General features: G+C 42.4%; 1 protein-coding gene across 1 annotated transcript; it reads right to left on the bottom strand.

The window, feature by feature from the left end:
* Nucleotides 1-18,817: 18,817 nt before the first annotated feature.
* Nucleotides 18,818-23,108, bottom strand: LOC112569564. The gene is made up of 2 exons (XM_025247380.1): nt 20,820-23,108; nt 18,818-19,110 (listed from the first exon to the last, which is right to left on the bottom strand). The coding sequence occupies exons 1-2, from the start codon at nt 21,411-21,413 to the stop codon at nt 19,006-19,008; spliced, it is 699 nt and encodes a 232-aa protein (XP_025103165.1). The 5' UTR covers nt 21,414-23,108; the 3' UTR covers nt 18,818-19,005.
* Nucleotides 23,109-23,274: the final 166 nt, after the last annotated feature.

Genomic DNA, 23,274 nt, shown 5'->3' with positions numbered 1-23,274 from the left:
CACGTGCAGACCCTCAGGGCGACGGGCAACAAGCCCTTGGTGACCTCGGGTCTCTGAAGAATCTGCCTGCTCGGGAGAGCCGGAACCGACTAGAATGGCTCTTCCTGACCTGCAAAAATATTCAGTTTTTGCTGCCAGACGGATGAAAAATGTCGAGCGATGTCGTCTTAAGAGGAATTTCTGATTTCCCCGAAGATCTGCAATTACAGTTGTTGACTGGAAGTCGAGAGCCAGACAGCTTGCATTATTTTGCTTATTTATTTAGGACTGAGATGGAACTGCGAAAAATATTTCAGGACATGTCATTACATGATCATATGGAATGATGATTTTCCATTATAAATGAAATAAAAACATCAACACACACACATAGAATTCAATTCGCTTCTTGCAGCAGACAGCTGCTTACAGACATATTCAATGTTAGCTGCAGCTTCACAATATTTTGTTTACACAGCTTTTGCAAATATTGATTGAACAGTAAGTTCTATATTGTTGTTCATCAAGTCTTTATTCAGGTAGAGCTTCCACAACCCACAAAATAAAAAAAAAGCAGCACTAAACTGCTTGACGACAGAAGGTGACAACTACCTGCTGTGCATTCAGACAATGCACTTTGACCCGAGACACGTGACATGAGAGATGTCGTACATACAGGTGACATGATGTCAATAAACTGTCTTACATCTGAAGATGAAAGGTGAAGAGGGGAAGGGTGGAGGAGAGATTTCATACTAAATAACTGATTAAATTCAAAGTTGTGGATTGGGTACCAGAAGTACAGGTTCGCCAAAGCAGAGAAGGCAAGTGTAAGACTATTTGACACGATCACTAATCGACTGACAGGTAATTTGAACACTCAGATTGAAATAAAAACATTGTGGCACCCAGAATACAACTCGGACAAGAACAAGACAGTCATGATAAAGCATGATCGTTACTTACGACATCAGCACCAACCTCCAGCAGATGCTGGCCCCTCACAAGGAGGAAACATGGAAATCGATTCCCTGTGTGCAATTTTCTCTGTTTTTGTCTTCCTTCTGTCCCCATTTTTTTCTTCTTTCTTCTACCCTCCTCTCTCACCCCCTCTCTTAAATGATGTTTTTTCTCGTTTTCCTTTTCTTTATTTAAAAAAAAAAAAAACAACTGTTTTGGACATTTTCTAATTCAGTCCTGCTCCGCCAAAAGGCCGAGTGGCTCGCAACTCGACAGTCAAACAAAAGTAAGGTCGCAAAGCTCGCCACACGGCCTGTAAATATTTGATTAGCTTTTGCTGAATGTGGCGAGTGTACGAGAAGGATGCGCAAAGCACCATGGGAATGTACAAGCTACAGTTAGCCAGGCGAGGACTATTAGGACTCAAGATGAGCGCCATGAGCACACTACTTGCAGTCATTAGCTTTCTTCTGGAAATGTTTCTCAGTCGAGATTAGGTTTGAAAGTAAGGGGAATCCTGTTATTGTCCCCTAGGGACTGACTGTAGAATTGTTTTGTGGATGTAGTCATTATGTTGATGGACTTCTGCTGTTATCACTCTTTTCGGTTTGTGAGGATTGAGGTGTTAGCTACCAACCTGACTATGGTGAGGTGGGTGTTTAATCTTTCGGAGCTTAAGTAGCCACCTAACAATTTGAACTGGAAGGTTTGATTTACTACTCGGAAATCAAATTGCTAGTGTACACACATACGGGTGCAAGCGTCAGAGGTCTACTGGCGATATTTTATTTGCTTCCATTCACCTTCTGTGTTTGTTGCTGCGTATGTAACAGACAGTTAATTTATTGCCGTTGTATACCAGTTGCTATGGCCTTGAGTTGTGATGGTGGTTGATAATGATATTACTGATATTACATATTAATGATAATGATATTACTGCCTCTGGTATCCTTTCCTCCTTTCATCCCCTTTGTCACAGGATTGATGTTCTAATTATTGCTGCAGTCAGTTTTGTAAAGCTATTGTGGGTATCCTAATGACATACATTGTTACTGGTATCCTTGAAAACTGCTAACGGTCTTGCTGCATCTGGCATCCTGTCATCCCTTGGGGAAACGGGTAGCTGAGTGGTTAGAGCGCTGTTGTCCCAATTAAGAGCGCGCTGGTTCAGTTCCCGGTTATCACAGCAAACGTCCCAGTGGACCCAGCTGGCGGCAATGGGTACCTGACTCCATACAGGGTAAGGGGAAGTAAAGAAGGGAAGGAAAGGAGACAGGCACCGCCCTCACTTACAGCTGGCACTGAGAAAAGTAAGGTCTCTAACACCTCGCACCCCTCAACGACTTGAAAAGGTCAGGGATGACCTTTACCTTCCACCATCCAATTAATTGTCAAAGGATTAGTGTTTTAATTATCACTGCATGCCACTAGAATCGTATTGCTAAGTGACATCCTGTTTTAAGCTCATTTAACAGAAACAGGTATGGTTGACTAATGCCTTGTCCTGCTTAGAGAGTGAAGTGAACTACTCTCACCCTATAATGTGTTAGTGCAGGCAGCAAGGCCACACGCCCAGCCGCCATCGTTCATTCACTGAGGAGGCTCATGTTTGTACTGATACAGTCGATGACATATTCTCAGATATTCCATCGATTGGCTGTCTCAGACACTGTGAGATGAGCTGTCAGCAAGAACAAGAAGCAGAACCTGGAGTCAACCAACGGAAGTTGAGCTCACAGATTTGTATGTCGAATACTCACTCGTCATGAGGTGCTCCTAGTGCTTCAAACACGAACGAGACTTGGACAACAGAGACAGCGTATGAGGAAAGGAAGAATAAACAAATTCTTCTTGTTCCTAATCGTCCCAGTGGAGGATAGGGCCGCAACTATAAACAACATTACTGATGACAAATAGAAGACAAATACGGAAAACGCAAAGAGGAACCAAACAACAAGAACTGAGAATACATGTATCGTGATTCTGCTGAGGAAGGCGAGAAGGAAGAAGGGGGAGGGTGAAGAAGGACTAACATGTGTTAGGAGCAAGCAGGTGAGTTTTCAGTGCAGACCTGAAGGATTCAATAGCCGGCAGGTGGAGGATGTGGAATGGGAGAGGGTTCCATTGTTCTGATGCACAGTGATATCAAGTGTCTCCCTGTAATGCGATCCTCAGGTTGCAATGAAGTTCTTTTGTCTAACTCACACACAGGTTTTCCACTTCAGATTAAATTCCTTTTAAATGGTTTTCTCGTTTTGTGTTTCTCTTTAACCCTCTAACGGCCTTGTTTATAGCGTTAACCACAACTGAGACCCCAATACTAGTTTGCCATTCGTTTCATGATGAAAACGTACACACTGCGGAAAATGAATTACATATTTTATTAAAAACTAAAATCAGTGTAATCAGCATATACCACAAATTACAATGACAATTATACCTGAGTCTGCCCCTAAAGTGTTAAACTCAAGAAATTTCAACATTTTGAGATAAATGGTTCGCATTTGTAAATAGCAAAACTTCGGTTGGGGTCTGTATGGACCCCAGAGGTCGTTAAAGGGTTAGTCTCGCGTTATATTTAAATTCAAAGAATCTGGAAGTATGAATAGAAAGCCATCATCTATTGTAATTCATGACAGATGTTGTCTCGACGATCTTTTTTGAGCACACTGAGAGAGCGACTGTATCCGGTATGCACGCGACTCGTATTGTCATTGTACATGGGTATCGTCTTTAGAAACTAAAGCTAATGGTTGACAGCAAACGGAAATGAAAGCTATAAACGCCCAAAGCAAATTAAGTTAAATTTGTTTTTTCTCTATTGGTGTTTTATTGCCCCCACTGGGTACCTTGGGCGACTTTCGACATGACAATCAGGGACTTGAATGGAGTGTAAATCATTGTCACAGCGAGCACATAATCTCTCGTCTTTCTCAGTCTCTCTGATATAGAAATATATAGAGGCATAGGAAGAGAGAGGCAAGACTAGTTGAAATGTGCAGTATAAAGTGTAAAGAGAACAAGAGATAAGAGTAGTTCAACTTGGTGTAGTGTACAGCGCCGAGTCGTACGAGAAGTGAGTGGTTAGGAGGGCCCAGCGTGACGTCACGAGGCTAGCGCAGGCGTGCTAAGCAAGCAGTCCGATGTTTTCTCCCTATTGTGAGGGATGGTCCTATTCCTTGAATCCACAAAGTCTGTTGACACGAACAATTCTCCCTCCGCCGCCGTGAGCCCTCCCTGGCGTTCACCTACTTTTGTCTTCTTTTCAACCATCCTCCCCTTCCCATCCCAAACCCCCAGCCGCTTCTTTCCCCACATTCCTTCACCCCTCTGTCCTCCACAGCTCGACAGCCGCACGTGCGGGCACGAAGTCCCATGCCCCGTGCCCTAACCTTGGCTACACAACATTCCACGGTGTGCCCTGGGGCTGACGTAGTCAACACAAAACACAGTGTCGTGACGGTCGTTTCCCTTTCCCTACTTCTCCCCCCAACACCCTGCTGACTATAGGACTACCCTCGCAGGTCAATTCAAGAACGTGTCAACTACGCTTCAAGTAGTCGGGGAAACGAACCCGAATGACGTCACGCATGTTCAGGGGTGGATACCCGTCTATCCTATCCATTTCTTGTACGCAAAATTCAGGTCACGTGGCTAGCACGTGATTACAAATGCCAACGTTTGTGGTGTGGTTAGGATTAGTAATGAGTCAATCTTGAATAAGCATTCGGATTTAGCGTTAATACAAAACGTGTTTTCAGTCGAAACTCTGAGAGGAAACCAATGTGTATTTACAGCTCCGTGGAGGAGTACGGGGAGTGAAGAAGCCGAGATGGAGGGTCCCGAGAATAGTGGGGTCTCTAACACCTGTCCCCCTGACACTGAAAGGTTAGGAGTTTTTAGGAGACTACCTGTACAGGTAGACGGCACGCACAAGCGACAAGGGCCCGACACATGGTTGGTAGTAGGACTGAGACTTGCTGGATGACCAGACCTCTAGTTAGTCCAGGTACATTTTTGTCCACGAGCAAGGTGTCAATGATGGTGGTACTGACAGACGGGATGACAAGGTGTCAGGTGGTGATACACACACAACAACAGCGGGATTTGGTTGACGTGGCAGATAACCGAGGGCTTAGAGGACAGTCCTAACCTGGAGACTCAATCGCGAGGACGTTCGATACCGGAGTAGCGCAGATAACTTTATTTGCTCTCACTTGAACCCAGTTGTTAAAGCGATACCCGACTCCTTAGACGGGTTGGGGTACCTAAAGTACTGAGAGAGAGAGGGAAGGAGAAGATCGAAAAGCTGGTTTCTAGAAAAATGTGGTGTTCACTTCACTGCGACCTGAACGTTAGAGGATTTTTTTTTTGCTGTGACCCTACATGATACTTAACCCTATTAAAATGTAGTCCTGTTATCAGTACAAGGACCTTACGATAACAGAAGAAGGAGAAGGACAGTGTCATAATGACGGGATATTTATGATCTTGAAAAAAAAAATCTGAGCGCGGAGAACGACGATGACAATGAGGAAAAATTTCTTCTAAACATCTCGCCGCCGCGCTCAAATAAACTCTCTAACGACGCTCGGGCACTTTAAAAGGAGGCAAAGATAAAAATGGAGATACTGCAATTTGGAAGTGATTGCTTATTAGCTTGGGAGTGGAGCAACATTAGTCTGTTTTTTTTTCATATTAAAAAATAGTTTGGACTTCATTCAAGTTGAAATTGAAAGCAGACCTCCGGAGGCTGAGAGGCTGTACCACGACCTGATGTTCAGATGATGCGCGAGCACAGAGTTAATGAGCTCGAGGACCAGAGAGTGTGACAGACAGGTATCCAACTTCAAGGGCAGGAATTTGTACAAGTCACATTTAAAACGATTTACGGAGGAGGCAGATGAATTCTTTCGAACCTTTTCATTGAGCTGTAGGAGTAACCTGCATGAGGGTTTGTCTTTCCCAACAAGTGTCCATCAACCCTGGAATATTTTTTCCATGGAAAAGAGCCATCAACGGTTATTCCACAGGCAGTGAGGACTAAATGATCATGATAGCGGATACACAATGATGAAAAATAAAATATTAAACAGTTAAGCAATATTAATAGCTAATTTTTTTAAAGTACTCCTTTACATCATAAACACATTTCTCAACTGGAGACTTATCCAGTAATTTCTTGACTGGAATTTTCCAATCATGCAATAATTATGATAATTTTTCTGATATGAAGACAAAGTATTACCTTTCTGGCAAGTGTCAACTTGATTAATTATTAATTTTTAGTTTTCGTAAAGGTACTTTTAAGCTGTTAGTTTTCACCTGTACTACCCCACACTTACAGTAAAAACATCAACACACCTGTGAATAACGCACGCATACACACGCTCTCTCATTCTCACATCTACACAGGCAAAGACAGAGAGAGAGCTTTCATTCCCCTATCTCTTCCTGGATTCCCCAGAACAAGTGCTCACACTGAGTGGGAACACAGTCTTATCAGCAGCAGGCAGCAGGCAGTCAACTCATCTCCTCCGTGCCAGGAGATACAAAGAAACAACTTGTCCGCCGCTCCCTCGTCTCATCCCCGTTTCTCGCCATGTCAGATTATTTTTAGACTTCTGCAGAAACATCTCTTTTCTTTAATTTCAAGGAAATTGCCGATGCAGCATAAAAGGCAGGTACAGTCAAACACATTGGAAATTGCTTTGGAGCCAGGGGCCAGAGTTACGAAGGGGAGGTAAGTCGTTTCCATAGGACAACATGGGATACTGGGGTCTTGGGGTCTTGTCTCAATAGTTACTAAGGGGTGTCCAGGCACCTCAGATGTTGCTTTAATCCTGGAACTGTACTTATACAACTGTAGCAAAGGGTAAAGAAACATTAAGAGGTCTGGACAACGTTTTATTACTTGGGAAACAAGATTTTTTTTTATTTCCCAATTTTGTCCTGGAGCAAGGACTTCCTCTCGCTTGATGACTAGCCTCTCGTGGTTTATTCTCTCAGCTTTGGAGCCGGTGGTTTGGGCCCAGCAGTGAAAGGGACCTGATTTACGACAGAAGCTGAATGAAAGGGTTTTACCCTGACCTAGAAGTGACCTGAAGTTCACTTCTCTACGATCCACAAGCCATGATACAGTACTTGATTTCTCCGTACTATGCTGTCTTATCCTTCGGTTTGTTGTGTCTGTCAGTTATTCACAGTGTAAATTTTTACTTTGTAAAACTACTGATTTCAAAACTTGACAAAATCTTTTATTCTGTGGTCTGAGAGAAGAAGAAGAAGCTCCCGGAAGCAGTGGGAATTGAAGCGGAACGACTACAAACTAAGAAAAGGAGACAGCAACATAATGCGAGGTTACACCTGAGATGTGTCCAACGATGGCCAGGTGCTAACCAATGTCAACAAATCAAGATGGCAGTCTGGTCCACGTTCGCTACTGCACGACACACACACACATGTAAACATACATATATACAAACAAGCCTATTTTCCAGAGAGATCCATCCGTTTTTTGGTTTTTTTTTCAGTGAATGACAGATTTCAAGATATGTTTTCAGATAATCAAAACATCGTGGTTTATTTTTAGTAAGAAAGTTTTAAAAAACACCAAAACCAAGAAGCCAATAATTCTGCGAGTGGCAAATTAGGGTAATTGGAGGGAGTACAACTTCAGACTGAGTTCACCTACACATCCCAGGGCTGCTAAGATTTCAGCACGTGCTGTAGAAAACACGAGTTACATGTTTTTCTCTTACAGCGCTAAGTGTTGTTTTCCACTGCAGTGGTTATTTCTGAATTACATCAAAAGCTAACCTTCCGACTCGGGTCTTGGAAGTAGGGAGGGCTGGTGGGAGGGTGGGACCGCAATAATGAGTTCCTCGCAGGTCAGTGGAAGGTTCCCCCGTTGCGTGAACAGGCCAAGAACGATTTGCCGAGGGGCTAAAATAGCGAGGGCGACATGGAGTATTGACCGCTCGGCACCAGGCTGCTGGGGATGAGGAGGGACAGGGAGGGGAGCGAGTCTTGTTACTCGTCTGTAGGGACGTGAGTGTGATAGAAGCATCGTCACGCGGCGCTGGATCTGCCCCTGAGCTTTTTTTTTTCTCACAACCATTGTCTGACATGATGAAGAGAAAGAAGGGGTACGATGAGAGAAGAAAAGAGAAAAGGAGATAAGATGACCGAGGAATTGAGAGAGGGAGGGAAAAAGGGAGGAGGACAGAGGATTGGAGAGAAAAAGAGAGGGATAGACAAATGAAAAAAGAGAGAAGAGGGAGAGAAGTGAAGAAGAAAATTTTTTGTGCGTGCGTGTAAGTGCGCGCTTCTGCTGTGAATGATTACCAGTTGCCTGGTAGTAGAGAACATTTAGCCAATACATGGCAGTGACACGCACATCGACTATTTTACTCACTAAGTGAGCACGTTACGGGAACAGCTGCGAGTGATGCAAGGCGAGTATGTCAGGCATCGATGTGAGGGTGGTGCTATATATACATCACAGACCAACCATACCTCTTAACCATGCTTGCAAACTGCAGCCGACAGTAAAATCGACATGTCGATGAAAGTGGAAAGAAGCCAGAAATCAGAAATTGTACACACACGTATACAATTTAAACAAAAAATAAAGTAGGGACTTGTTGTGAATGGTGCTGGCTGTGTCGGAGGATATGCTGAAATGTAGAGTCGTAGAAGCTGATAAAAGGAGGGACATGTTTTGCTGCTTCTTACCCCACAGGACTTGTGAACAGGACGGGTCCTACATGATAGTCAACATGAAGAAAAATGAGCATCCAATGTGAAGAAAAAAGTAGCCAACGAAGAAAGAAGAGGAGCCGACAGTTAAAATCTGTTATCTTGCAGGTAGGCTGGTCATACAAGGCGAGAGAAATCGTGCAAAGTACGGTTTGGTAACATCCATGTAACCTATCAGTTTAAAATAATATTGTAATGGCATTTATTTGACCCTTTTCGAATTAAAGACATTTACTCGCAAATTTGCGTCCAAAAAAACAAAACAAAAAAAAAAAAAAAAAACCAACACACAAAAAAACAAAAACAAACACACACACACAACACACACACAACACACACACACACACACACACACACAAAACAACAAAAAAAAAAACAACAAACAAACAAAAAAAACAAACAACAACAGAGATTGTGGTCTGGTCTGGTGTGTTGTCTCAGTTGACTATCAACTTAACTCCAGTTTAAAGAACTCGTACAAACAGCTTCTGACGAGTGGACGTTTCCATGGGAACAACTTTGTAGATTGATTTAGAAAAGCCATTTTTAGGGTTGGGAGACAGGCAAATTTAATTTTGCCCAGCTTCCTCAAGACAGAACTACATTTGTTCCGGAGAAATGCTTAACTGGTCAAAAGTAAAGATACAAGAGGCAAATCTCAATGATGGGTAAATGTCAAAGAAGACGAACTGCATAAGTATGATTAAGTAGAATATTTCAAAAATGGTGTACAAGACATTGGAAATTGTAAGCTACGTGGTTTTATTGGAACTTTGTCTTGCATAGTATTCGTCGGTAAAATATTGTTTCTCTCTTTCGTTCTTTGTGTGTGTGAAGGAATGCATGTGCGTGTGATCATACATCAGAGTCGATCCATTGTCTGTATGAACACGTGTATCTTTGATCAGATTTTCTTTTTAACTTGAACAAAAAAAAAAAAAAAAAAAAAAGGTATAAAACCAGCAAGTTAAAGGTCACAGACTTTAATTAAGTGTATCTGTGTACAAACTTGTCTTGATTTTAGTGCTTGGAGATGATTGAAGATAGCATCCTCTCTCGAACAACAGAGGGGATTATTGGACCCAGGGAAATACTATCTGAATAATTCTCTACTAGGTCTTAATTAGTTATTCCAGATTAGGTTCACCTGATATGTTCATCGAAAATTAAAAAAAAAAAAAACCGCTGGAACATCCCTGTTAGTACATGGAGAAGATGGGACATGTGACGACACAGCAGGCTCACCCCGTTAAGAGAGTTTCTGCGGCAACATCTGTCTTGTTTACTTGATGACGTATGTCCACAACGACATCTGCCAACCGTAAAGTCCCAGCAACCCTCGCGGTGAATAGGTGTGATGGCTGCACACACTGGCCCTTTAGTTCGTCATCGAGCCGAGGTTCGATCTCACGTGTACTTGCATGAGTAAGTGCAGGGGTAGGGGAGGCGACTCTGAATATAGTCACGATTAAAAAACAAAAAAACCTACCCGATGTTTCTAAATTGATGACGATGACTGAGATACAGGTAAAGAGATTAACGCATACAATAAAAACTAATGATGATAATACATTGTCCATTACAACAAACAAAGCTTGCAATGGAAATGATTCTTTTTGTAGCAAATCAGCAAATGTATAAAAATAGAACAAAAGAAGTCAGGGGTCACAATTAAATTTTTAAAAAATGCTTCACAAACTCTGCCACATCACACTTCACAGAAAGTTGTTTAAAGCTGTTGGTTTTAACACTATGTCACCAAATAGTGCTCATTTTCTGCTTCGATGTTGATTATTGACAGGTAATTAAGCGGGGTCACTCCCTCTGTCACAGTCTTAGACGTTAGGATTATGGCCCCTGGCTGAACTTTTAGACAAACTGTCTGCATGGCACGAGTAGGAAATCAGCAAAACGCGTCCTCATTCACACCTGAGTGCAGAGACAGACCGCAAACACACCTGTCAACAGAAACTGTCCCCAAACCATCCTGTGTACAGACACCAGCCGAAGAACATCCTGTCCACCGAGGCTTACCGCAAATACACCTGCAAACATGCCACAAACATGGATGTGTACAGAGATGTACTGTAAACATGGATGTGTACAGAGATGTACCAACAGGGCTGTCTACAGCGCCGTAAAAAAGGGCAAAGGTCATTTGATCTTTCAGTCGTTACAGAAAGTGTGGAGGTCGAGAGGTCACCCTCGTGGTGGGAGGACAGAGCTTACGTCAGTGGCTTCGATGTCTGTCCTTTCCCAGCGACCAGGTAAAAGCCAGGTTAAGTGGAGGTAGTATTCTGGTCCGATACGGGTGTCAGACAGGTAAGTGTACTCACCTCCATCCTACCTGCGTGCTGTAACTTCTAGTATTTTCTATCCCCGAGGCGCGCTCCACTTTCATAACCTATTCCTTTTCAGCACCTGCAGACACGAATACAGATTCCCTCTAATTAGTACAATATTTTCTAGAATGACTTGCACAAATCTCTACATTTTGTCCTTAAAGATCTGACATAAACCTGAACTGGCCATGTGTACACACGTGCACGTCTGTCTGTCCGCATATAATTATTTGTATGTACGCATGTGTAAATGTGAACATGCATAGATGCCCGTCTTTCGACCCGTCTAATAGGCGTTGTGCTTGAATAGGCCAGGTGTTATTCCTTTTACAAGAATGACAGATGAATCATCACGTGATGCTCTGACATTTGAATGCATGCTTGCCAACACTGCCGCACGGCATGCTGGGAGCTGTACGTTTGGCCTTTAGCGGCGATGAAGACTGGGCATCCACCTTTTTGTTGTCATCTACGTGGCAAGTAACCTACAAACTACAGGACTGGGAAGAGAAGAAGTAGAGAATTGTTAAAGAACTGCAGCTCCATCAAAGGTGAATGGAGCAAAACTCGATTAAATGAGAAGTCTGCAGACTTAATGAGAATTTTTATCATGAGCAGTTTGAATCATTTGTTGTGGGAACTCCATCACCGGCTAAATCTACTCCTTTATTACTACTCAAGGCTTCGTAATCAATCACAAGGAAAACAAACAAACAAACAAACAAAAAAATACCAAAAAAAGACCCAAACAAAAATATAAAATCATAGTTAACAACATTCAACAAATATCAAACAAAAATATGTAACCCTAATATCCTACACACAAATGTTGCGCTTTCTGAAAACAAACAGAAAGTTGAGGAGAGTTGTGTGGCGTCCATTCTGTTTCTGTCCACCAGAGGTCGCTGCTGTCTGCACAGCGTATTGCTGACAGACTGCGCAGTAAGGACTCCAGGAGGCACGAGCTCTAGTCTTTATCTGACGCTGGTGCGGCCATTCTTTTTTTGAGGTTCGTAACGCTTTCTCACCCCCACTCCAGCCCCATTAACCCCTCCCCACCTTCCCCCTCACCCTTTCTTTGTTTCAGCCTCGCTGTGGCTTGCAGCACGCGGTTCCCCTACCCCCATTTCTGCAGACCGTTAAGGCACTCCCTCCCTTCTCCCGAATCCTCCGTGTCCCCTTATGCAAGTTCCAGGATCGGGCAAAGCGATCCTTCTTCTGGCACCCACACCCACACCCACACCCCTATACACGCCTTTTCTCCCTCCATCACTCCTCCTTCTCCTCCAACACCTTCACGCCTCGTGACGCTGGCATGGAGCTCCGACTGCATGAGTCATGTGGTGTGACAACGTGTTATGCAAATCACCTTCGCTCATTCCAGCAATTATTGCCAAGGCAGCTCCTTTTGATGCAGACGCAGATGCCGACGGATCAAACGGTCCTTGCGCATTGCGACGAGTCCGGCCACCACGCACGACTTCCTGCAGCTGACCCCGACCCCTCCTCTCCCTGACCCCGAAGCTAGGAATGGCCGCCGTTATCTGTCATTCTCAGAGGCTGCGTCTGCAACTGTTGTCATGGCATCATGCTCGTGGCGGCAATTATTGCAGACTTTTGATCAAATTGCAGAATTAACTGTGGAGAGCTTTGAGGAGGGTTAATGGGAGCACGGCTGAATCGTTACCAAGTCGCGTCCTTTCTCGTCGACTGTTACGCATTTCCCTTCAAAAGATATCTGTCAACATCCTCTTTTCCTTTCTCTTAGAAAGTGAAAAAAAAATCCCATCAAACTCCCGAGAGGCTAATATTGGACTGGATTATGTCCCGAGAGAACATATATATTTTGTAAAAGATTTTCAACAAGGGTGTCTATTTTTAAAGCGGACTGTGAACATATTCATCATTAACAATATATTCTGAAGATGTTTATTGTCTGTCAGATTTTATTGTTTTTAGGGGCTGGACGTGCCGTGGGTATCGAGTTCTTTTGCTAAGACGAAGGGGTGGACAGAACTAATTTGAATTCTGGGACTATCTTGTTCTTGGACGTTCGAGGCCGTGCGCATGTGTAGAAAAAGGACACGTGACGCAACCAATGTATCGTTTACCAACTTGTCTGCACACACACACACACAGATGTAACACACCGAGCACAAAAGTAACATGATCCGACCTCTTGTATCATGCATGCAATACACTTCATAACTCTCATTCTGTCTTTTTCTTTCTCTCTCTCACTTTTCCACACACACACACGCGAAACACGTCTACATACACAGACGCGCATTCCACTCGTTCCTCCATCTATCTTTTCTCCTTTTTTTGACAAAAAAAATTCATGTTTTACATTTGAAAGCCACTCGCATGAAGAATGATATATTCTTTACATGTTTGATGCCCAAAGAAAGATAAACATGAAAGTCAAGAAGCGTGCAACCATTTGCCATTCTTCTAGAAATTTCTTTCTTCAGCTCCAAGTAGCTCCCGCCTTTACAATGTCGGTGCATAGCACACCGAACTTGACATTAGGAACAAGGATTCTTCGGGTCGTCTGGGGAAAAAAACAGTTGCTAGAGAGGAAGAAAGAAAGAGAGAGGAAAAAAAAAGAGAGACAAAGGTGCAGCTAACCCTTGACATACCCCAACGGCACCGGCACATTTTGAAAGATTCTTTAAAAACAGATGTTACTCTCGCAGCCTTCACCTTACACCCAAGGGTTAGATTGGTCAGACGACAATAGAGACGGGTGAAATGATATATATATATTTTGTGTATGTTTTTCTTGAGATCAAAGTTCTAAATAAATAGAAAGGAAGGTGAACTTTATTTCCAAAGTTGCATTTACCGACAAAGGCTCACTTGCACCCTCAGTTCATGGATGGTGATTGATAGAATGAAGCTGATAAGGAAAGTAATTATATGTCTGGACCGATTCATGATCTGTAATAGCTAATGATATGAGATAATTTGATGAAGTAATGGCTTGTCACTACTTGCAGTCCATGTACCAAAGAGTGATCGGGTGGTTATGTAACTTTGGGATTTCTCGTTGAGCAAAACGCAGATTCAAACACGAAAGAAATGCAGCAAGAAATAAAGAATATGACCCATCATGTGTTAAACCCATTAAGTAGCAGCTTTATTGACTTCCCATGTTTCCTGAAAATCTATCCAAGACTTTGAAGAGGTGCGGCTTTAAATATATTTTTTTTTTAAGTGGAGGGAATTTCTCCAACGCACACAGTGGACCACGGGACAAAGGTCATTATTTCCGCAAAGGATCAAAGAAAAAGATGCTTCAATGAAAAAAATCAAAGATGTATCTAGGACCAAGTCAAATATCTTAAATACTCTAGTCACTATTTCTTTTTCCCTCCCTCAGATGTCAGAAGGAGGTCCACACACTGTACCCTGGCCTCACAAGCCCACACGCGCTTTGTTCCAGGGTCTGGAGATCAAACAAGAGACGTGGGTGTAGGGGCTTGTAAGGTGAGCAATGAAGTCCCTCTGCCGTTTCGTGATGCCGAGGAATAAAAATAAATAGAAAAGAATCAAGGGGCCGCAGAAAGGAAACATTATTTCCGTCCAAGACGCCTGCCTCGTCTCGACTAGGAGTGTTTTTAAGCTCAGATGGGTGATGGCAGTTAATTTCTGACAGACGACACTCGGAGAACGGCGAACCTTTATCTTTCTCGTCCATGAGCTGGAACAAATAGGAGGGAAAGGGAAGAATGCATCCCGCTGCGATACCCCAGGGTCCACAGTCATGAACCAGAGGTAAACAATGATGGGTATGTTTACAGGTTTGCCTTATCTCCGCTTAAATACCTACAGTCCCTGTGTAGTAAAAGCTGTAGTGTAACCATGTTCACGATGAGGATATAAGATTGTTAACCGATCTTCTACTCTTCTTTCCAACACTTTTGGTCTATAGCTAACCGGAGGATAACTACGTTTGCTTCATGAGTACTGCCCCTCGGAGGTGATGAGGTTCTTCCGGAGACTTACCTACTGCACATACTTAAAACCCAAACAAAAAGTTCAATAGACTCAAAAGTGCGAAAACCCCTTTTAATGAGCGTACTTGATTAGAAGATAGGAATTCCAAAAAAATCAAAGATAATAAATCCCTGAAGACTTAAGCCTTAAAATGTCAATAATCCTCTAAAAGGTTTAAATCTGTAACATCATTCTAAAGCATAAACTTTTATCTCATCGAGGGTTCAGCCGATGGAAACCATGGATGGGTTTGCTAATTAGGTGTATTCGTGTTAAGCTCTTTCCTCTCATAGTGCTAAATAATCTCTTGTTGGAAGGACTTTTTCCCTCAGTCAACCAACCAACACGTTCGCTCAGAAATGGGAAGTTATAAAAATGTATAGAAATAAAAACTGTGTCTTTAAAGCGATAAATTCTGCATATTTACATAACGAGAATAAGATAGAGAGAGCAGATAACAAAAGGAGAAATCCATAACACTACACAACTGTCTCACAGTCTGTCGTCGTCTGTGACCTTTGCCCCAGTCCCCATCCCGCATCCCTAGCGAGGACTGTCGACGTCTGCGACGGTTTGTCCCCAGCTTGCCAGCACCGGACATTCATGGTGTCAGCAGGTGACCTCGGTGGTCAGTCGGACAGAGGGTGTCTAGAGGGACCACGTGTTCAGGGAATTACCTCTAAAGATAACGAAACCAATCTTTGCTAGTCAAACTCCAGACAAGCACACACTACGATTGCACTTGTCACCTCTTGGTGAATAGTTGTGTGAAGAACACAATTGCACTGCATGCTGGGATGTTTGTTGTCCACATTGTTTACTCTACGTTATTTCTTGTTGTGAGGAACCTGAAGCCGCGTGTGGAGATGTGGAATTAACAGAAAGGAATGCGACTGAGCTAAACTTGGAATTCAAATTTGATGTGGTGAGGTCTGGCGGTGTAGTTGTCGTCCCACCTGTCACCACCCACACTCACAACTCCCTTCTGTCATCCATCTCCATTCATCAATCAGCAGCCATTGCGATTTTATTTACCTACATCTCGCGCCCACACACACACCATACATTTTATTGTGCTGAGCATTTTTTGCAATGTCAATTTTGTCAGAGAGATGACATCGAGTTATATTAGACACTTGGCACATGCGCGCTGACTGAGATAAACAGTATGTCTAAGTGTATATAAGTTTTACAAATTCCCTTTGTTTATTTTCAATCCTGATGATTGAAAGGAGTCCACGTTTTACACGCCTGCTGCTTGCATCATGTACGGGGCATGAATCGGACAGATGTGGATGTATTGCATCAAGATAGACAGGATGGATAGATACCTCGGTCTCTCAGTATCTCAGAGCTCACTCACCCATGAACAGAGGATCCTGGCATGTGTCTAAGACCGTGTGGAATAAGAGATATTGAGATAGCACAGAGAACCTTGCGAAATGGTGGAAAGGAAACAGTTTTCTGGGTCCTGAAAATGGAAAAAACAAAAACGGACCCTTAAGGAGAGGGATTTGTAGATAAAACTTTTTAATTCCCCCATCCAACACTTCTCAGAATCATCACCTCCCATTCCTCTCCCAACAACACACACAAAAGATATTTCATTCCAAGTACAGTCCCAGGCATAGACTTGCGGAGACTGGTGTTTATTTGTTTTGTTTTTTATGAAAGTTGTGCAATGTTTGCACTGCGTGCTTGGGGTCAAGTTTAAGGTCGGCCAAAGCTGTCAAAAGGGAGGTAAACAATTCATCAACGTGATGGCATGGTTGATTTAAAAAAATACTAATTTACAAAGCAGGCTTTATGTTGTTGTCGGATACTCGTCACAAACGCAAAACAACGGTAAATAAAATAAATAAAATGTGAATGGGAGCACGGTACTGGCTAACTTTGTAGTCGCATACGATGTCGTCTCAGGGTTGAACATTCACACTGGCTGTGGCTTAAAAAACTTTTCTTAGTTTTTCAGAATTGGTTATAAAAATCACGTAAATCTTCAGGAAGGAAGGAATATAAAGAATGAACACACAAAGTCGGGAAAGGAAGAGTAAGAAAAAATTTTTTTTTTAAACAAATGGAATAAAAGAAAGACGCAAACAATCAAAGAAAGAAAAATAAAGGTGAAAAAGAAGGAAGAAAACGTTTATAAAATGAAGTAGAAATAAAAACAAATATGAAAGAAGGAAGAAGTGAAAAAAAAAACAAAAAACAATCGGCACCTGACACGATACAGCACTCGCTGAACTTTTCTTTTAAGGATTAGACTTGATTAATTAAATTTTTTAAACTCAAAGCCTTTCAAGAGAAAGAACGCGTGAGAAAAGTCAGCGAGATGGAGATCTTACCCCCTCCTCACGCCGAAATAAAGTCACGTGCACTTTAAATATGAACTCAGGTTCACCATCAGTCTTTCTGGCTCGCTGTCGGTCCTCCAGTGATGGTCTGTCCACTCACTTTTCTGTTTGTCTTTAAGGAGATTTTGTGTGAACAGAGATGGCAGCCAGATTGGTTGATAAAAAAAAAAAAATTAAAGTCCAGGTTTGGATTGATTTTTAAAAGCATCATGTCTCTCGACTTTCAGTTTGCTCGTGTGATTTTATTCATTTTTCTTACATGCAGACCTTTCATTCTTTCAGGACTTTGTGCTGTCAGAGGGTTTAAGAATAAATAAAAAGAAACAATCCCTTAAGTCTTTCGTCCAAGAAATGTCAAGAAATGCTGCTGATTTTTCTGGGACGTACTTGAAAAAGAATTCACGATTTACATTTGCGTGCTGAGGGCGGGTGCTCGGTCGTACCACCTGCCAGGTAAACTACTAATATGCAATACAATACACAGTCAAGCGTTTGTGAGTGTGTACCTGCTTTTTCTCATCCTTGCTTTGTGGAAACTCTCAGTTACATCTTTGTAATAGTCTGATGGTGGGTTAGGTTTCTGTACACGTGGCTAGTAAAATACGTTAGGTAATTTGTTCAGAGACAAAAGAAAAAAAAAATACAAACTCTAATATTGTACACGTGGGTTTTTCTGAGATTGATTTTGTTGGAAATGTGAATCACTGCTGTGTAATAGTTCTAAGGTGAGATAGGGTTTAGTACATGTGGCCAATAAAATATTTTTAGTGATTTTCTCAGACAATGCGAAGGAAACTAAAACAAAGATTAAACCAAAACTAAAATGCGCAGGTCATCTATGGATGGAAAATAAACAAAGACTTGAAAGTTGCTTGGAATGGCATTGTCCGTGGCTCCACAAGGTCATGTTTATTTGGATGTCTCAAGTTCAGATATTTGTCTAGCAACGGGAACCATGACTCATTCCCAAACTGCACGAGCACGGCACTGGAGGAACGGAATATATTTTATCTTCTAGTGACTCAGGTGCCCCGGCATCTATGTCACACTCCGCCATTTGCTGGAGGACAAGGTCGGTCGTCTGCTTTGCCAACTCCACGTCGTTTCTGCTGGCGAGTTGTTTGTTCTTTTTCTTTCTTCCGACCCTGTCAACCACTCACCCCACCCTTTCAAAATAAAAATTCCAAAGAACACGTAGAGCTAAAGTATTCTTGGGAGCAAACGCATCCTACCAGAAGGATAATGGTGTCTGAGTATCGGATTCTGCGACCTTTGCCGGAGGAACCTTTGATGAGCAGCCCACGTGGTGCAGGCTTCCGCACAAACAAGTGTGGAGGGAGTGATACAAGGACCTGTTCCTCTCAAGTCAGGCAGCTGAGGCTTTTGATTAGACCTACAGAAGAACCTGAGAGATGTATCATGGTCCAGGAGCTTCTTTGTGCTAGTTAGTGCTTTCTTCGTATAAGAAATGAGGGGGAACAGGAAGGAAACAAAAATAAATATGACAAAAATAAATGAATGAAGAAAGAAAAGGATGTGGGGAGAATCTGGTTGCCGTATCATAGCAACGCCAGTTGCTGTCTCCAGTTTGTCTAAGCTTCTGGCTAGAGATGAAGCTGTGTGCTGAAGCGGGTGGATCCGACTCCCACTGGGTAGAGCCTCAGATCCTCGGAGTATGATCGGCTTAGCTGGTCCACTTCACATAAAACCTGTAGCAGGCGCACCAACATCGATAATGTAATAGCAAAACACACTGGGAGGGATTAAGACAGAAAGAAAAATAAAAAGAAGGGAATGAAGAAATTAATTATACATCATTCGAGCCGATTGTCTAACCTAATCTTGAAGATGCTTTGTATATTGAGATGGGTACAGAAATGCCTGGGCGTCCTTCTACTGACATCAACTAAACATTTCGCTTTTATCTTTTCAAGACAGACTACTGAGAGTCCGTGTGTATGTGCCTGTCGGCATGCCTTTTTTTTTTTTGTCTTCCTTGCTTCCTTCCCCACGATCATCAAGTTTCGAAGGATTCTTTGACTGGTTGTTTAATTGCTTTTGTCAGCCCCAAGCCGAATCTCTTTGCCCGTTCCTGGGTCATGTGTAACTCTTGTATTGATCACCAAATGGAGGGGAAATAACGAGCCCCTTGTTCCTCCCAGCAGTAATCCCACCTTTGATTGAGGACTAACAGGAACACACACACACTTTCTCTTACTCACACACACTCTTTCCCTCACACACAAAGAGAGAGAAAGAAAGAAAAAAAACCGAAGGAGAGAAAAGGAGGGGTGAGACAGGGAAGGGGAGAATTTATTTCTTCAAGCCACAGTTTACACGCCCCAGACCAAGCTCCTTGCACAGCCATAGTGCAGACAAATATGCAGAGCTGCCCGATTTGTCAGTGTAATTAATTAACTAATGCTCTCTTACACTCCCCTGACACTCCTGTTGAACTGATGTCGCTGTCGTCGTCCAGTTTCGCTGCTACATGAGTGTGGTTAGAGCTCGTTCCGATTGGCTCTTTCCCCAGTCATATTATTTACATTTTATATTCGGAAGTAAAAAATAAATTCTTAAGTTGCTAAAGTAATTAAATTCTTCTTTAATTCGTCCTAAATTTTTTTGCACAAAAGAACAGAACATTCACCTGATGTCACTAACCCTTGTTTTCTGGAGTCACCGTGAAATCAGTGATCACCATTTGACTCCGGAACTCAAGGAGTCATTCTTCTTCGTTCTTCATCTTTGTGAGTATTTCTTGGATTCTTGTTTATCGCAAGAAACTTGTCTTTTGGCAGAGATATTGTGCTATACACATCAACTATTATTGTTATTTACTGTTGAGGCTATTTTCTCCTCTAAGAATAGCAACGAATAAACAAACAAAACATTTTTATTTGCAGTCTTTGCTATCTGATATTTTTTATTCTTTCGGAGTTCGATTTAAAGTGTTATCGTCAGATGTTTTAACAGAATTAATAAGTTAGAGTAATGAGAAGATAATTTAAATGTGAGTACGACCGATCTGGTCAGTGTGCGGTGACATGAACGTTTTAACAGTCATAGCTTTTAAGTAGAGTGTGCAATTTCCAAGTTATGAATCAGTTCGTATTTTTTATCCTAAAGAAGTTACAAAGCTATTCAGAGCTTTTTGACCCAATAGATTAGAATATATGCTGCACAGACAGCACGACTCTTTTATTCAGTCCTGCCGACAGCGCGTGCACGTGCAACATGCATTGAGATAAAGCGCGTGTAAACTTTTATTTCACTCAGTCTCCTAGCGCGTGAATGTCATCTCGCACCGATCTTGCTGCAATAAAAGTTTACAAACAAGTTCCCACCCTTTCATCTAGTTTCTTCTTCTCCACCCGATTGTATAAGCAGATAGATTAATTCAGAGAAAAACACATACCGCTGAATGAATATGGAGTGGTTCATCGTTTCTAAACTGTGAAAACTTTTGTAAAAGACCAGCTGCAGGATATTTTCCTTTTGGTTTCACGTCCGCTCTTTTTTGAGACAGTTTTAGCATTGTAGATAATCGCCACTCTGCGATTGTATCAGCGAAAGGAAAACATTCGTCCGAGGCAGGATGTGTTGTTACAAGAACTTTGGAGTTGATGCCCTCTGACCTTCGGCGGCAAAGAGAAGGGCAAGGCTCATGCCGGGCGCTTGACAGAAGCAGGGCAGACAGGCAAATAAACACTGCACAAATGTGGTACGAGATTCGAGACTCGTGACCCTTGACCTGTGAGTCAGCCTTGACTGTTTCATGTGCGGCCTTGACCTCTATCGTGATAGGTAGCGACATCTGTTCACTCGTCTTTATCTCCATGCGCTTCGTGTAAAGGATTGCTTTTACAGCTTCCAGATAAGGCGATGTTTCTGCAGGTAGTAACGGAACATTAGAAATTAGACAACATTTACGGGTAAGAGAATATTGCTGAAACATGGCGACCCTCGGGCTATCTTGCCTCGTTCTGACACGGTGCGCGAGGACCGCCATGTTTGCTGGTTTTTTTTTCAAGTGACTTCAACTTGTTGGGTTTGAGTGTTCACTTTTAGTCTCCTATTGTTGACATTTTGGCATTATGGATGTAGAAATCGTGGCTTACAGTTTTAGACATGAGTACAGCAACGAAGAGTCGAGGGAAGTGAAAGTCTGGGATGACAGAATGACTTTATTGTCACGTGGTATTTTCTACATCATGAAGTAGGTTCCTTTTATTTATTTATTTTTTGTGAAAGAGTACGGAGCATCCATGCATCAGCTGTTTTTATATACGATTGTATAAGTGGTTCATTTGAAACCCGAAGTCTACGATTCAGATCGTAGGAATATACTCTCAAGCCCAATATGTCTTTTCCTCCAAAGACATTTGTGTGTTTCTGGGAGATGTTACTGATGTCTGATATAAAAAAGATGTGATGACTAGTTTATCGCTTGGAGATACTCTGGCGTCTGCTTGAGCCACATTTGATGTGCTTCTTGGCGATGTGTTTACTTCGAAATGAAGATTCTCTTGGCGTCTGCTTTAACGACATTTGAAATAAGTTGTTTGGACATAGTGTATGAGGCAGGTTTGATATTTGCTTCATGGTATGAATGTTCTCTGCCGTGTTTGTGTGAGCTCAAGTTCGGTCCCTTGCCTGGCATGGATAGCAGAACGAGATGTCTTCACGTGAATATGAACAGATTCTCTTTCGTGACTGTATCAGAGTGACTCGGACAAACATTTTGCTTCTCTGAGAAAAAATTTCTGTGTATTGGCATTTTTTATGAACAGCAAATCTGATGTGTAATAAAAAATGAATCCAAGCTCATGTTGATAATATCGTTTAACAACCTATTATTTTGATATTACTGATAACATTTTAGCTAGAACCAAGAAAAACAAATTCAAGGGTCCTAACAATTTTTAAAACTAATTTTCATAAAATTTTTTTTAACTAATGATACTCCCATCCCCACCCCCTGTAGAAAAACTTAGTTAACAAATCAGAAATGTCGGATTTTGCTCACGACACACATGCGATGTGTACACATTTTTTTTTTATCCTGTGGGATAGATAAGATATGCAGGGATTTACTGTTCAGACACCGAACCCTCATCTTGCAAATACCATTTGGCTACCGATTACATAAGTAGCACCAATGATTGGCTGTCCACAGAAGAGAGTACCAAAAGCAGCAGTAAGTGGATGCTGACAGGAGCTTTTAGCAACCATAAATATTACCACGGGACCACTAGATGACAGGTTTTCAGCAACCCCTAGGTAATGAGGGTCATCACTCTTGGTCAGGGCCGCTAACCTACTCGAGAAGTGCTTTGCTCTTTTGTCGTTCCTGGAGAACGGAGGTCACCCTGGGACAGACGCCAGCGGTCCTACGAGACGTTTCCTGCAGGTTACAGCACGTGACTTTGTTTCTCTTTTGTTGAGTCGACCTTTTCGTGTCTAGACCGCCCAGGGAGGTCAAAGGTCACGCTTCAAGGGCCCGCCGTCCTCTTCTCTGCTTCTATAGAGAGTAACCTGTAGAGGGAAGATGGGGGATGATGGAGAACGCAGCATTTGTCTAGCGGATGGAGTTACACCTCGGTCTTAGCTGGATCTTCCTAGAAAAACAAACCAAAACAAAAACACGGCAAGGGATAAAAACACTCCATAGCTGTGCATAATTCTTATAAACATAGATGTGCAATCAGGAAGACCCGCACTCACCCACGCACTCAGTCATATACACACAAAATGCGACACAAATCCTTGAACTATAATGATAATGTGAATGTGTGTTAATCACGCGAGGAAAACACAGATGGCAATCTCTCAATCTCTCCAATCCACTAATTAGTGTGAATCACATTTAG

The sequence above is a fragment of the Pomacea canaliculata genome, linkage group LG1, assembly GCF_003073045.1.
Source record: "Pomacea canaliculata isolate SZHN2017 linkage group LG1, ASM307304v1, whole genome shotgun sequence".
NCBI lineage: Eukaryota > Metazoa > Mollusca > Gastropoda > Architaenioglossa > Ampullariidae > Pomacea > Pomacea canaliculata.
The sequence above is the reverse complement of the archived record's forward strand: the minus strand, read 5'-3'. Positions and strand labels throughout refer to the sequence as shown.

Coding starts and splice junctions, on each gene's coding strand:
- LOC112569564 (XM_025247380.1), bottom strand. CDS start 21,413: ATGGCGGTCCTCGCGCACCGTGTCAGAACGAGGCAAGATAGCCCGAGG. Junction 19,111..20,819: donor CACTCCATATTCATTCAGCG/GTATGTGTTTTT, acceptor CGCCTGCTACAG/GTTTTATGTGAAGTGGACCA.